The 15501-nt window shown below is 44.7% G+C and overlaps 1 protein-coding gene across 2 annotated transcripts; it reads left to right on the top strand.

Annotated features, from left to right (window-relative positions):
* Window positions 1-6: 6 nt before the first annotated feature.
* On the top strand, window positions 7-15210 carry LOC120395481 (transmembrane protein 126A-like). Of its 2 annotated transcripts, XM_039519939.1 has the most exons (5): window positions 7-163; window positions 2145-2266; window positions 12952-13145; window positions 13727-13841; window positions 14935-15210. In XM_039519939.1, the coding sequence occupies exons 2-5, from the start codon at window positions 2154-2156 to the stop codon at window positions 15137-15139; spliced, it is 627 nt and encodes a 208-aa protein (XP_039375873.1). In that variant the 5' UTR covers window positions 7-163; window positions 2145-2153; the 3' UTR covers window positions 15140-15210. The 2 variants fall into 2 exon arrangements, with proteins under 2 accessions (XP_039375873.1, XP_039375872.1); XM_039519938.1 differs by lacking the exon at window positions 7-163 and having other exon boundaries at window positions 2136-2266.
* The last annotated feature ends 291 nt before the right edge of the window (window positions 15211-15501 follow it).

Here is a 15501-nt window from a genome sequence, read left to right on the forward strand (position 1 = left end):
GGAGTCGGGATGGTCGTGTTAGGTCATATGACTGGACAAGATGGCGGCCCCCACAGGAGGAAAGCGTGTGACGGGGAGGGGCCATGTTGTGGGGCCTGTACGGGTGGCACTGCCATTCCCGAAGAAGGAGCAGCGGCAGCTGGGGTAGGACACCCAGCATAAGGTAAGACAGGGGCAGCGGGGCACGACTCTGCTTCGCAGAGCCTGAGTCCCACCCCGAGACAGACCAAAGTCGCATCCGCCCAGCTCCAAGGTGGAAGCTGCACAGCTCGGGGGTGACCTGTCCGCAAGATCCCGCTGGGAGAGATTGGTGGGGTGGGACCCTGGCAAGGCAGCAGGAGCTGCTGGGTGGTTGGCTGCTACATTCCTGAAGACACGAACTGAAAGAGACCTTAAAACAGGGTGGAAGGGAGGTAGAGGCAGAGCCATTGTACGCTCACTTGGAAGGTTATTGCTGACGTCTTGAAGGTTATACAGCAAAATTAGATACAAGGAAAAGCAACTCTCGTTACGTGAATAGTATTAAACTAGGCAACCCATTTGCTGTACTCAGATTGAAGTGAGACAGTTAACACCTGCAAAATGCTTTATGGATTCTCTTCAGCAGTCCTTTACTAAGTAAAAACGGGAGTGGGCCAAGTCATCACACTCTTCGGTACAAGTTTTGGGGTGCCACCTGAGAAAAAAATTCCAGTCCCCCTGTAAGTCAGGTAACTGGGGAATAAGGTTTGAAGGCTGACATTATCTGGTTATACAGTAGAACCTCAGAGTTGTGAACAAATCGGGAATGGAGGTTTTTTGCAACTCCGAACAAAATATTATGGTTGTTCTTTTAAAAGTTTACAACTGAACATTGACTTAATACACTTTTGAAGCTTTACTGTGCAGAAGAAAAATGCTGCTTTCCCTTTGTTTTTAGTAGTTTACCTTTAACACAGTTCTGTAATGTATTTCGTTTATTTATTTATTTTTGTCTCTGCTGCTGCTTGATTGTGCACTTCCTGTTCCAAATGAGGTGTATGATTGACTGGTCAGTTTGTAACTCTGAGGTTATACTGTATGCTGTGTTGTTGTAGCTGTGTTGGTCCCGATACGGTGGGTGAGGTAATATCTCTTCTTGGACCAACTTCTGTCAGTGAGATAAGTGTTTGAGCTTACACCGAGCTCTTCTTCCTAGACCTGAAGAAGAGCTCTGTGTAAGCCCTAAAGCTTCGCTCTCTCACGATGGGGTGCAGTCCAGATCAGTGAGAAGCTGTGGCACCACTTACCCTAGAATCCGGGGTGCCTCATGGTGTTTTGCTGCTGTAGCTCTCAAACTGGGCTTCTAACAGATAGCATGCAGGTCACACTATAGATCGGGGTAGGCAACCTATGGCACGGGTGCCGAAGGCGGCATACGAGCTGATTTTCAGTGGCACTCACGCTGCCTGGGTCCTGGCCACCGGTCCGGGAGGCTTAGTGTTTTAATTTAATTTAAATGAAGTTTCTTAAACATTTTAAAAACCTTATTTACTTTACATACAACAATAGTTTAGTTATATATTATAGACATAGAAAGAGACCTTCTAAAAACGTTAACATGTATTACCGGCATGTGAAACCTTAAATTAGAGTGAATAAATGAAGACTCGGCACAACGCTTCTGAAAGGTTGCTGACCCCTGCCCAAGATCATGCCCTTTCATTCTCTTGAGGGTTTTTACATTCTTGAGATGTTAAAGCAGAGGTCGGCAACCTTTCAGAAGTGGTGTGACGAGTCTTAATTTATTCACTCTGATTTAAGGTTTCGCGTGCCAGTAATACATTTTAACATTTTTAGAAGGTCTCTCTCTATAAGTCTATAATATATAACTAAATTATTGTTGTGTGTAAAGTAAATAAGGTTTTAAAAAAGTTTAAGAAGCTTCATTTAAAATTAAATTAAAATGCAGAGTCCCCCAGGCTGATGGCCAGGACCCAGGCAGTGTGAGTGCCACTGAAAATCAGCTTGCGTGCCACCTTCGGCATGCGTGCCATAGGTTGCCTACTCCTGTGTTAAAGCATTAGCTCGTAACTTTTGCATGACAAGCAGGCAAATGATATCTGATTATGTTGTGGCAATGTCATTTAACCAAAACTTGCCTTGTTTCTCACTTTATGATCCAGAGCCTTAAAATGTCAGGGAGAGGGCTTGAACTAAATTCACCACAGGAAAATGAAAGGCTTCGACATATGAAAAAAAAGGACTCTCTGCTAAATATGTTTGTTCGGCTTCCAGAAGCAGACCAGTAAGTGATGCTCGGGTCTTCATTTGTTTTACCAATTAAGCCCTTTTTTGTTCTTGTATTTGTAAATCGATGAATGATTTTCAGAGATATTGAATCACATTGAAATGTAAATGATGACTTCAGGGAAATTGCTAAGCTGGCCAGGGCTCAATGTTTTGTTTATTTTAGAAGGAGTCCCCTGTGCTGTCTAACCAAATCTCAGGTGGTGACATGAGAGGAGATGAGGGGTGCACTGAGCTACTCTATCCCTCCCCCACACTTGGATGGGGAATGGAGAAAGCGCAGGTTCCACTCCTTCCAGCACACTGAGTGGCACAGCTACACTGCCTCCTCAGGGAACATATGCTCTGTCGGATGTTCGGTGCATCATACTCCCTCTCCAGAACAGCAGGGGAACCAGGAGGGATCATAGAATATCGGGGTTGGAAGGGACCTCAGGAGGTCATCTAGTCCAACCCCCTGCTCAAAACAGGACCAATCCCCAGACAGATTTTTGCCCCAGATCCCTTAATTGCCCCCTCAAGGATTGAGCTCACAACCCTGGGTTTAGCAGGCCAATGCTCAAACCACTGAGCTATGCCTCAAAGTCATGATAGAACCCATTTATTGGAACCTATTGCCAAGCACCTAGTTGCTCAACACCAATCAATTATAAAACAAAGCTTCTAATCGTAAAGTGGTCAGCAAATGAGCCTGTGCCCTGTAACAAGATAATCTTCATTCCTGTCTCAGCTCGTGCTGTTAGACTGAACCAAAATCTGAGGAAAAATTTGTTAAACTAGTGTCTTCCATTCTGCATGTTACCCTTTTTTTGGTGGACCATGGAAGGGAGCAGCTGCTATAGGCCTGGGCCTTATTCTGAGATTGCCCTGCAACGTGGTGGCAGGACCAGAGCCTGGGCATCGGGAGAGATATCTAACAAGAGGCTGTGGTCGGGGGAAAGGAGCCCTCTGTGATGTTGCATTTAATGCACATAGTTGTAGTTCAGCCAGTCCTGTCATTCTCTTTTCTCCACTCTGCTCAAATCCTTGACCTCCAGAACAAAAACCTCTATAAATAGCATAGTACTTCTGCCTCTACTAGCCCCCCATGCTGACTTCTCAGCAGCAAAAATCTCTCTTGTTTTTTCCCCTTATAACCTTTTTAAGGGTCCAAGCTTAACTAGGTTCAGCTAGACTCGTTGCCTTGGACTCTGTAAACCCCTGCTGGGATTTCATCTCAAAACCCCACAGCGCTGCTTGGCTCAGCAGGGTCTCACAGGAACACCAATGGAATAGTAAGGCAGGACTGCAGAACACTCACTAGGGCAGTGTTTCATGCAGCCATGACAGCCTCCTGGGCGGTAATTGCGGGGGGAGCATTAGTCCCTCCCTCCCTGTTGCTACTGGATGCGCCACCCTGCACCGCCTCTGGAGACAGGTGGGGCACAGCTCACTTACTAGTTATCTGGGAGGTTGTGAAAAGTGATACTTGTATTTTTGTTAATGTCACTTTTCACAATCTTCCAGATAGCTAGTAAGTGAGCGGTGAAAAGTGACATTAACAAATATACAAATATCACTTTTCATAGCGTTATTTTTATTGAGTCTGCAAAAAACCCCGACATATGTAAATTACAAAGAGATGGATGTGTATCTCTGCATATTTAATTGTTTTTCCTAAAGTTAGTTAAGTATTTTAGGAAAAAGTGTGAGTGCAGCCATGAGCGAGCGTTGGTGGCCACACTCAGAGGCCACCAAAAATATGAGAACCCCTGCACTTGGGGACAGTGAATGACCTGTACATCCCATCACATGCTGCTTGTGCAGAGCTTAACCCACATCAACTGCTACAAAGATCATGACTTCTGAAACGGTAACGGTTAAGCAGTGGTCTTGTAGCCATGTTGGTCCCAGGATGAGAGAAACAAGGTGGTGAGGTAATTTTTTAGTGGATCAACTTCTGTTGTTGGAAAAGACAGGCTTTCAAGCTTCACAGAGTTTTTCCCTCGAGTCTGAAGAAAGTAACCAGAGTGTCCAAACTAAGGTGGGACAGATTGATCAGCTTAAGGGGTACGCTCATGTTGTAGGAGACCACTTGAAATGAAGCGGGCAATTAACACCTCTTCAGTGGTAGAATAATGGAGGGTTAAGAGGCAGCATATGAGACATAAGGATGCTCTGTGAGACACTGCAAACAATAGTGGAAGACATAGAATTTTGCCATTTAAAATGGGAATTTTGCAACATGAAGAAAAAGAGAGCAAAACTTAACAGTGACATCTACAGGTCTGTCGCATCTTACGCGCATTTAACATGCGCGATTTCAGCTTTACGCGGTCGGCAAAAACAAAAAGAGAAAAATAACCATTTTAATACTGTACCTGTAGTGCGGGCGATTCCGCCCGCCATTCAACTCAATGTAATTTTGACTATACGCGGTTTTTGCTTTACGCACTAACTGCGGAACGGAACCCCCCGCGTAAGATGAGACTCGCCTGTACTTCCTTAGCAAATGCAGGAAACAAGTCATCATTCCCTGAGGACTCTCTATCTGTAACTCTCTGACCACTGCATAAAACTCTAAATATGTTGAGTAGCTCTGCAGAAGGACTTCAGGAAAATTGAGGAATCATCTCCTGCATCTCTCATATTCCAGAAGGGACCACTTCAAACTATCACATGCTCCCATACACAGGAAGGAAAGAAAAAAAAATCAGGAAACCTACATGGATGCAACAGGGAAGTAACTCCAAAGCAGACATGTGTTACTGACCCTCATTGTCAAAGTGGTTCCTCAAAGCCTCTCTGATGTTAGTAGCAGCCCTGTGGGCTCCTCTGATAGCCCTAGCATCTGGCTGTTCAAATTGTGCAGCCAGGTGGTCTGCCTCAGTGCTCCAAACCTGAGCAAACATTCACTCTTAGATTCAAACAGATTGTGCAAAGTGCAGCACGTGGCTATGACCAAGGGAATATTATCCTCGGTAAAGTCTAGCCTGCCATTTAAACAACTCCAGCGAGCTTTCAAACGGCCAAAGGCAGATTCGACTACCATGCGGCACCTGCTCAGCCTGTTGTTAAAACGCTCCTTGCGCTGTTCAGGTGCCCTGTGTAAGGTTTCATGGGTCAGGGCTGTAAGGGGTAGGCCGGGTCTCCCAGGATTACTATGGGCATTTCCACATTCCCCCACTGTGAACTTGTGGTCTGGAAAGAAAGTCTCTGCCTGCAGCTTTCTGTACAGGCCACTGTTCCTGAAGATGTGTGTGTCATGCACCTTTCCAACCAGCCTGCACTGATGTCCGTGAAATGCCCCCAGTGATGCACAAGCACCTGCAACACCATGGAGAAGTATCCCTTCCTATTGATGTATTCAGAGTCAAGGTGGTCTGGAGCTAAAATTGGAATGTGTGCGCCATCAATCGCTCTGCCACAGTTAGGGAAACCCATCTCTGCAAAGCCATCCACTATTTCATGTACATTTCCCAGATGCATGGTCCTATGCAGCAGGATGCAATGTATTGCCCTGTACACTTGGAGTAATACAGCCCCAACAGTGGACTTTCCTATTCCAAACTGATTTGCAACTAACCGGTAGCAGTCTGGATTCACCAGCTTCCACACAGCAATTGCAACAGGCTTCTCTACCAGAAGGGCAGCTCTCAGTCTGGTGTCCTTGTGCCTCAGGTCAGGAGACAACTCGGCATATAGCTCCATGAAGGTTGCTTTATGTATCCTAAAGTTCTGTACCTACTGGTCATCATCCCACACCTTCATGACAATGCGATCCAACCAATCAGTGCTTGTTTCCTAGCCCAAAAGCGATGGTCTACCATATGCAGCTGCTCTGTGAATGCACAAAGCACCGATAAGTTGCTGCCGTCCATATCACACTCGGGTGCCTGCGATTGATCCTCTGCTAACTTTGTGAGTAACTCTGACAGTAACTGTGCTGCTGTGCACAATGTCCTCACGACAGCTAACAGCACATAGAAGTGTGGGATCCGTCCTCTCACTGCAGCTGCTGGCGTGAACTACAAAAGAATGACAGTTGGAAAAACAGCACGAAAGGAAGCCCGAGACCTTTGGAGGGGTGGGACACAAAGCGGGGAATGACGGTACATTTTTGCACATCTCAGGATGTGCCAAGCGCCATTTCTGCATTCCCACAACACCTAGCGCCGGATGGTGTTGGTAGCCACAGTCCATTGCTTTCACTGTTGACAAAGATGCCCCAAATGTGGACATGACCTGTCAACAGAGGGAGCAAATGTAGACACGCTTTGGCGACTTTGCTTTTGTCAATTTTTTTCCTTGGTGACATTAGTTTCATCGAAAAAAAAACTTGCCAATGTAGACAAGCCCTTAGATACACAAACCGGGGAAACCAGGCAGACCCATCGTATCTGGACACGGCACGCTTATTGAAGGAATATCAGTACTTGTAGAAACCATCCTCAAGCCACTCACCACCCAAAGGGCTAGTTTCCTCCAAGACACAACCATCTTCCTCTAGAAACTGTACAACATTAACAGCCTCCTTCAGAACACCATCACTGCGCACCGTGGATGTCACCTCCTTATATACCAACATTCCTTACCATGACAACATCGCTGCCTGTCTCAAATACCTACAAAATAATAAACAGTGCTTAGAAATCCACCTCAAACACATCGTCAAACTCATCCATTTCATCCTTACCCATAATAACTTTACATTTAACAACAAACATTTGTTCCAAACCATGGGAACAGCTGAAGAATTTCTGGGAAAATGCACCCTGAATACAATGATATATCTGAGTTACATCAATGATGTTTTCATCCTCTGGACAGACAACCTAAACTCTCAATAAAAGGATTAGGGCCTATCTTATAGTGCCCTTCTTCTACTGGACAAGGCTTTGCTCTTGCTGAATCAGCTCACTCCTTAGGTTAATTCTGTCTGAGCTCTCTCAAGGAATCCAAAGAAGCAGTTTGCAGCAGGGTTAGTTGTTTTATTTACGCCTTCTTAACAAAATCAAAACCGTGCAGATTCTTCCCTCAAGATTCTGTGCAGGCTGACTTGTCCATTCCCCAAGGTTGGCTCTGTCTGCACAAGCACTTTTGTTGGTCAGGAGTATGGAAAAAAACCACCTCCAAAAGAACCAGTGTGGACAGCACTGTGTTGGCAGGAGATACTCCCCAACTGCTATAGCTACTGCCACTTGTTGGAGGTGGTTTAATTATGCCGACAGAGCTCTCTCCTGTCAGCATTAAGCAACTATATGGGACACCTTACAGCAGCGTAGCTGTGCCGCTGTAAGGTCTGTAGTGTAGACATAGCCTCAGTCCCTCACACCAGTAGCCAAAATTTCCTGGCTCTTATCTTAGAGTCTCAGCAATAAAGTACTCCACACAATCTCCCATCTATCTGGTTTCTAGAGCAGTTCCTCTTTGTAGCAGCTCCACTAGCAGTCTGCACTGCCCCAGCCCTGTCAACTTTCTGGAGAACATTATTGTCTTCTCTTCTCTCCCATCCCTCATTTCCTGCTGGCTTCTTTTATAAAGATTAGCTCATTAAGTTGCAACTCTGTGTCCAGTGCAGAGGGCAGGGCTAATCAGACAGCTGGCTGTAGGCCTCTGACCCCAAAGGAATTACCCTTATACCTTCACACTCCCTCAGATTTCCACCACAACCTCAGTAACCAGCACCCATCCATCAAACTCTCTAGAACACTCCGTCACCAGCATCAGCTTCTTGGACATCACAACCACCTTCAATAATTGTACCCTACAGGCATCTATATACAAGAAGCCCACAGATAACCACATCTACCTGTGCAGCTCAGTAACTGTCCCATAACATTTCCTGGTGTGTATCTACTGCCAGGCTCTCAGATACCACAGAATATACTCTGAAGAGACAATCCAGGAGACACACTTAAAACTGCCTTACCCAAATAAGGACACTCCACCAGAGAAGTAGATTGTATCATGGAACAGGCTACCCCAGTAGATTGTGCTTCAATACAGGAGAGGGGGGGAAATTGACAGCACACATCTAGTTGTCAACTACCACCCTGCACTTGAACCCATACATGGCATAAGTAGATAATTACAACCCATAATAAATGGGGACCACATCCTTAACTAAATCTTTCATGAACCCCGCCCCTTTTCTGGCCTTCAAATACCCCAACCTTGCCAAGCTTCCCACAGACCAGGACACACCAACTCAAAGTGACACCAGCCCCTGCCATACAACAAATGCAAAACTTGCAGGCAATCTCCACTGTATGATGGCCAATACCCCCGCTCCCCACAACAGATTTATTTAGGCATAAGCTTTCATGGGTAAAGCGGGGTTTTTTATCCATGAAAGCTTATGCCCAAATAAATCTGTTAGTCTTTGAGGTGCCACCAGACTCCTTGTTGTTTTTATGCTGGTTATAGTTTTATACACAAACGCACAGCTTGCTTCAGTAAATCAAGCACGTGAAACAAACTCCTGTTACAAACTGCCAATCAAGCTTACAAAACTGACATTTTTTAATTCCATTTATTGCTTTAGATATTGTAATGAAATGTAGTGTGTCCAAGCTGCCCCATCAAAAGTTCTCCATCCTATAAAGTGATCTGTGCTAGCATAATCTTGTGCCCAAACAGGGCTTCCTTGAAGTTAATGGAGCTCAACATGGAAGGAAGGGGCCATGCACAGATTTCAGCTGGCAAGCTCAGATTAAGAGGAGTTGCCAGTAACTGCAGAGGTCCCCTGCCATGAGCCCATGGTTTGTGGTGTTTTCTCTTCCCACCCCCTTGGCTCTCATACTGAGACTGAATCTACATTGTGGAGTGGTCAAGGTGGAAGAAAGGCTAATACCTGGATTTATATCAGCACCCAGAACTGGGGGCCCATTGTGCTAAGTGCTGTACAAACACATAGGAAGTGCATGCCTCAAAATAATCTAATGTAAAATAAGATGCAACATGTGTAAGAAACCCAAGTTAGAAAAAGGGAGAAAGGATTGAAGGTAACATTGTGAAGGTGGTGCAGTCACACAAGCTGGTTTATGCACAACCTGATGATTCAGATAAAAGTAATTTTTGCAATTCATTATAAAATCCTTACTACGGCCAGTTTGTTTCCATGATACTTGTCTATTATGTATAGACTTTTTTTAACCTACCTCTGCCTATTTCTGTTTGTTAAACTTACGCAACTTGGGGTATTGTAGTGTCAGAGCAAGTAGGCTGGGCATCTGAACCAAAGGGCAAATAGAGGGATGATTGGGATAGAATAGGAAGGGGATGGGGCCTAATGAGTTCCTTCATCCTATAGCCACTCTAATGCATGCATTAAAATTTAGTCACATTGAACTGAATATGCCTGGTTAGGATTGAGGCCAAGATCTGTTCTTACATCACCTTGGATGTTTTGCTTGTATGTACATTTGTCTTTTTACATTTAGACTGTAAACTCATTGAGGAAGGATGTGTCAGCTTACAGTATCTGCTCATACAGCCCCTCATTTCAGGCACTGCTAGACTATAAATAAGTAATTTTTGCATTTATCATTGTTCTGCGGGCCATTTTAAAGAACGCTTGATTGATTTCAATAGAGAGTTCTGCTTAAAGATGGATGGCATATGTCTTGGTTAAAACAAGTTGAATGCAGCTTTTAATAGTCAATATGGACTTGAAAAAAATGAATTGGCTTCTAAAACTGTGTATTGCCTAAATCAGAAGCGGGCAAAATACGGCCCATCGAACATTTCTGTCTGGCCCACCAGGCTCTTTGGCTGCCTGCCCCCTCCCCCCGCGATATCCGGGACGCTGAAAGTCCTGCCGCACAGTGAAGTGCTCAGGCAGGCTGCCTGCCTGCCATGGCCCCATGCCGCTCCTAGAAGTGGCCAGCTGCTGCTGGCATGTCTGTGTGCCCTAGGCAGGGAGGGGGAAGCAGCTCCACACGCTGCCCCCACCCCAAGCATTGTCCTCACAGCTCCTATTGGCCAGAAACTGGCCAATGGGAGCTGCAGGGGTGGTGGATGCAGGCATGGGCAGCGCACAGAGACCTGCTGCCCCCTTCCCCACAAGGGGTGCGCAGAGACATGCCAGCAGCAGCCGGCCGCAGCCGCTTCCAGGAGCGGCATGAGGCCACAGCATGCAGGCAGCCTGCCTGAGCCCTGCTGCACCAGGAGCGCCCTATGGTAAGCTGGTCAGAGCCACCCCCACCCGCTACCCCAGGTCTGAACCCCCTCCTGAACCCAAACTCCCTCCCAGATCTGTCCCCCCATTAATATAGTAGAAGAGGGATCAGCAACCTTTGGCACACAGCCCATCAGGGAAATCCGCTGGTGGGCCGGGATAGTTTGTTTACCTGCGGTGTCTACAAGTTTGGCCAATTGCAGCTCCCTCTGGCCGCGATTCGCCATTCCAGCCCAATAGGTGCCGCAGAAAGCGGCATGGGCCGAGGGATGTGCTGGCCGCTTCCCGAACCTGCAGATGGCAACTAACAGAAGTTTCTAGATCACAGGCCCCGGTTCTCATGGGAGACTTTAATCACCCCAATATCTGCTGGGAGAGCAATACAGCGGTGCACAGACAATCCAGGAAGTTTTTGGAAAGTGTAAGGGACAATTTCCTGGTGCAAGTGCTGGAGGAACCAACTAGGGGCAGAGCTCTTCTTGACCTGCTGCTCACAAACCGGAAGTAATTAGTAGGGGAAGCAAAAATGGATGGGAACCTGGGAGGCAGTGACCATGAGATGGTCGAGTTCAGGATCCTGACACAAGGAAGAAAGGAGAGCAGCAGAATAGGAACCCTGGTCTTCAGAAAAGCAGACTTCGACTCCCTCAGGGAACTGATGGGCAAGATCCCCTGGGATAATAACATGAGGGGCAAAGGAGTCTAGGAAAGCTGGCAGTATTTTAAAGAATCCTTATTGAGGTTGCAGGAACAAACCATCCCGATGTGTAGAAAGAATAGTAAATATGGCAGACAACCAGCTTGGCTTAACCATGAAATCCTTGCTGATCTTAAACACAGAAAAGAATCTTACAAGAAGTGAAAGATTGGACAAATGACCAGGGAGGAGTATAAAAATATTGCTCAGGCATGGAGGAGTGAAATCAGGAAGGCCAAATTACACTTGGCGTTGCAGCTAACAAGAGATGTTAAGAGTAACAAGAAGGGTTTCTTCAGGTATGTTAGCAACAAGAAGAAAGTCAAGGAAAGTGTGGACCCCTTACTGAATGAGGGAGACAACCTAGTGACAGAGGATGTGGAAAAAGCTAATGTACTCAATGATTTTTTTTCCTCTGTCTTCACGAACAAGGTCAGCTCCCTGGGCAGCACATTATGGGGAGGAGTAACCAGCCCTCTGTGGAGAAAGAAGTGGTTCGGGACTGTCATAACTATGAAGGGAAGTGTAACAGCCCTCCTGTGTACAATACTATAAAATCCCTCCTGGCCAGAGACACCAAAATCCTTTTACCTGTAAAGGGTTAAGCTGCTCTGGTAACCTGGCTGTGTACAGGAAATCTGTTTGCTCAGTCTTATGTTTTGGGAACATGCTGTATTAAACTACTATGCTGAAGATGATCTAAAATGGAGTTGTCCTGCTTTCAGAAGCAACTAGTACAGTATTCTCTGCCATATGCCTGAAGTTACTGTGATAGTGGTAAGGATCAGGGCAGAACATGCAAGTATACTTTCAAGTATGCACAATTGGCCAAGTGAAGTACGTGGATGGGTTATCTTCTAAAACTGAGATTCTACACTAATAGGGGACCAAGGCGTATCCAGACAGAAGGTATAGGCGACTCACAGAGGTAAAAATACTGTTTTTGATGAACAGTCTGATTTGGTACAGTAAATGCAATGGGTTTGGAAATGATCATTTATGCTTCCCTGTGGTAGCATTCTAATAAAAACATGAGGTTGTGTGAGAAGCCCCTATACAAAAAGCTGTCTGGAAAAAAAAACTAATTCATTGAAGTTTAGCCTTGGTGTTAAACCAAGGGGAGGGAGTGAGGGAGGAATAGCTCAGTGGTTTGAGCATTGGTCTGCTAAACCCAGGGTTGTGAGTTCAATCCTTGAGGGAGCCACTTAGGGATCTGGGGCAAAAATTGGTCCTGCTAGTGAAGGCAGGGGGCTGGACTCCATGACCTTCCAAGGTCCCTTCCAGCTCTAGGAGATTGGTATATCTCCAATTATTACCTATTACCTAGAAGCACAACCACTTAGGCCCAGGGGTGGGTAATTGTCACAGGGACACCACTCCATGAATTTTGGTAAGTTACCATGGGGTGCATAGTTCTACTATAGGGATCAGCAATTTTTGGCAAGCAGCCTGTCAGGGAAAGCCACTGGTGGGCTGGGACAGTTTGTTTACCTGCAGGGTAGAATCACAATATCAGGGTTGGAAGGGACCTCAGGCAATCATCTAGTCCAACCCCCTGCTCAAAGCAGGACCAATTCCCAACTAAATCATACTAGCCAGGGCTTTGTCAAGCCTGACCATAAAAACCTTTAAGGAAGGAGATTCCACCACCTCCCTAGGTAACCCATTCCAGTGCTTCACCACCCTCCTAGTGAAAAAGTTTTTCCTAATATCCAACCTAAACCTCCCCCACTGCAACTTGAGACCATTACTCCTTGTTCTGTCATCTGTTTCCTGTACACCACACAGTTGCAGGAAAATTTTAACCTAATTTTCCCCCCGACAGGAAACTCTTTACACATGGAGCATACTTCCTGGGAATAAATGGAGGCTTTTGTGGTTTAATAGCAAACAGTTTGTTCAGACGCATCCTAAATGTGACAGAGGCTCGGATTGTCTCTAGTTTGCCAATGGCTGTTCTTCCATTCCTGACAACAGCAGCAGTTTACCACAGTGCTGTAACCCAACCTTTAATTTCAGGTAAATTTTTAATTCCTTATGAAGGGCACTGTTTTCAAAGCTCACATGTCATAAAAACTGTCAGCATGTTTTATATACAATACCAGAAAAGCTTATGCTATTTGCAAAACAGTGAAGCAATGTAGTGTTGAAAACCTCACCTTGTACCTGAACTGCCAGGTGCACAGAATAATGTCAAAAGACATAAAAAGGTTTAGGTGAGAGGATATGAATAGGGTAGATTTTTCCTATGACATGCCCCATTAATTGTTGAACACTTCACCATCAATGGATCTATGTTTCCAACTCCTGTTTGAATCAGTAATGTTATGTTTATTACATCTTGGCACTTCAGTTTAGGTGCAACTACAGCAATACAAATTTGGTTATATTTGATTGAAAACTCTATAGAGCTGAATGGTGGAGATATGTCATAATACAATAGATAGACTCTTCTAGTTAATCTCTTTAGTTGAGGCTCATCATAGCCACTTCTGCTGACAATATATTTCAGGTCAGAGAGCTTCCTCTTTAAGCTCAGGGTTAAAATGTAAAAACAACATAGATATTGTATCTTAACTGTGAAATGACTTGTCATCTAGGTGATCTAACGTGTGCAAGCTGTGCCATAGTCAGAGGAGGATTAATTGGCTCTGTTATAGGTGGTCTATATCCCATTTTCTTGGCCATTCCTTTAAATGCAGGACTTGCAGCCAGGTATGTGAAATTTTGTTACTTTGGTTTCTGGGGACAAATTAATTCTACATAGTTCTTATCAAAGCACACTTAACTATTTCAGTCTTTTTGGATATTAACATAGCACAAAGGTTTTAAGATGGTTGGAATAAGTAAGATTGCAGAACAGCATTCAAAAAAGTTATCCTACCTAGCGCCTGCTGCGTGCGACATCTGTTCTATAGGAAAACCAGTTTCCTGAAATATGACTAAACTAAATGTTTGAAGGTGGATAACTAAGCATAGTACTAATCAATTGGAACAGAACAAGATTAAGCATTTAATGCAAGAGGTATTGACCAAGGAACTAAAGACGGAGCACATGAGCTCCCATCTCAATGTTAAAAGCAACGAAGAGTCTTGTGGCACCTTATAGACTAACATGTATTGGAGCATAAGCTTTCGTGGGTCATGCGTCTGACGAAGTGGGTATTCACCCATGAGAGTTTATGCTCCAATACATCTGTTAGTCTATAAGGTGCCACAGGACTCTTTGTTGCTTTTTACAGATCCAGACTAACACGGCTACCCCTCTGATACTTGATATGTCAATGTTGACTCCCTTTTGTGATCCTAGGCAAATTAGCTCTTTGCCTCCACTTGACAAAATGAGGGTCATACTTACCCCTCAGGGGCATTCTAAGGACTAGTTTGTAAAGCAATTTGAATATGAGCCTTATAATCATGGCAAGTATTAATACTGTGCTTCAAATCTGGAATACTAGATCACTGGTTCCTAGTACCCTAAAAAGCTAGTAAGGGTATGTCTGCACAGGAACAAAAAACCCATGGCTAGCTAACTCAGGCTCACAGGACTGTTTCATTGCTGTGTAGATTTCCGGCTCAGGCTGGAGCCTGAGCCCAGAGGTTGATGCAGCAATAAAACAGCCCTACATCCTCAGCTCCATAAGCCTGAGTTGGGTGGCATGGGCCAACTAAAGTTATCCAGTTGCTTTGTAGACATACACAAATTTTAGGTGTTGGGAATAGAGGGTAATATTTTAAAGAGGAAGATGGGGGAAAAATCAGTAGTAAAGTAATAAGACTAAGTTTTATTGTGTTGTGTTCTATATAGGTACAGCTCAGCTCCATTACCTGGCAAAGAGAATATGATACGCTTCTGGCTTAAAGTCTCTCAACCAGTCTTTAAGAAGATGAGTTTTGCTATCCTTCTGCAGGCTGCATTTGGAATTTACCTCAGCTCAAGCCATTATGGAATAATTATGAAAATGTTCCAGTTGCCCGAAGGAAGCAGCAATCCTGAAGAACTCAAAAACTAAAAAATACACAAGTCCCTCTAATGTTTGTGTGGGTTACCACAATAAACCGTGAAACTAAGCAAGGCAAGAAAGGTACTGCTTCATGGGTTTTTTTTTAAAATAAGTAAATCAAGACTTCTCAATGTCTTTCACTAATAAATTGTGAACTGACAGGATTTTTATTTGTGCGCTACTTTTAGAGGGGAAATACCCACTTCCTAAACACAGATTTTTGGAAAGCATAATTCAGTGTTCATTATGTCTGACCCCTACTAACTTAGAGCAAAGTTTGTGCAGTTTTTTTAAGTGATCAGGAAGCACTTAACTTCCTAAATATACTATGAAATACATATATGCTGATTTTGTGCATCAGTTGAATGGGA

Source organism: Mauremys reevesii, linkage group 1, assembly GCF_016161935.1.
Source record: "Mauremys reevesii isolate NIE-2019 linkage group 1, ASM1616193v1, whole genome shotgun sequence".
Classification (NCBI taxonomy): Eukaryota; Metazoa; Chordata; order Testudines; family Geoemydidae; genus Mauremys; species Mauremys reevesii.

Coding starts and splice junctions, on each gene's coding strand:
- LOC120395481 (XM_039519938.1), top strand. CDS start 2,136: ATGATCCAGAGCCTTAAAATGTCAGGGAGAGGGCTTGAACTAAATTCA. Junction 13,146..13,726: donor AACCCAACCTTTAATTTCAG/GTAAATTTTTAA, acceptor CTTGTCATCTAG/GTGATCTAACGTGTGCAAGC. Junction 13,842..14,934: donor AATGCAGGACTTGCAGCCAG/GTATGTGAAATT, acceptor TGTTCTATATAG/GTACAGCTCAGCTCCATTAC.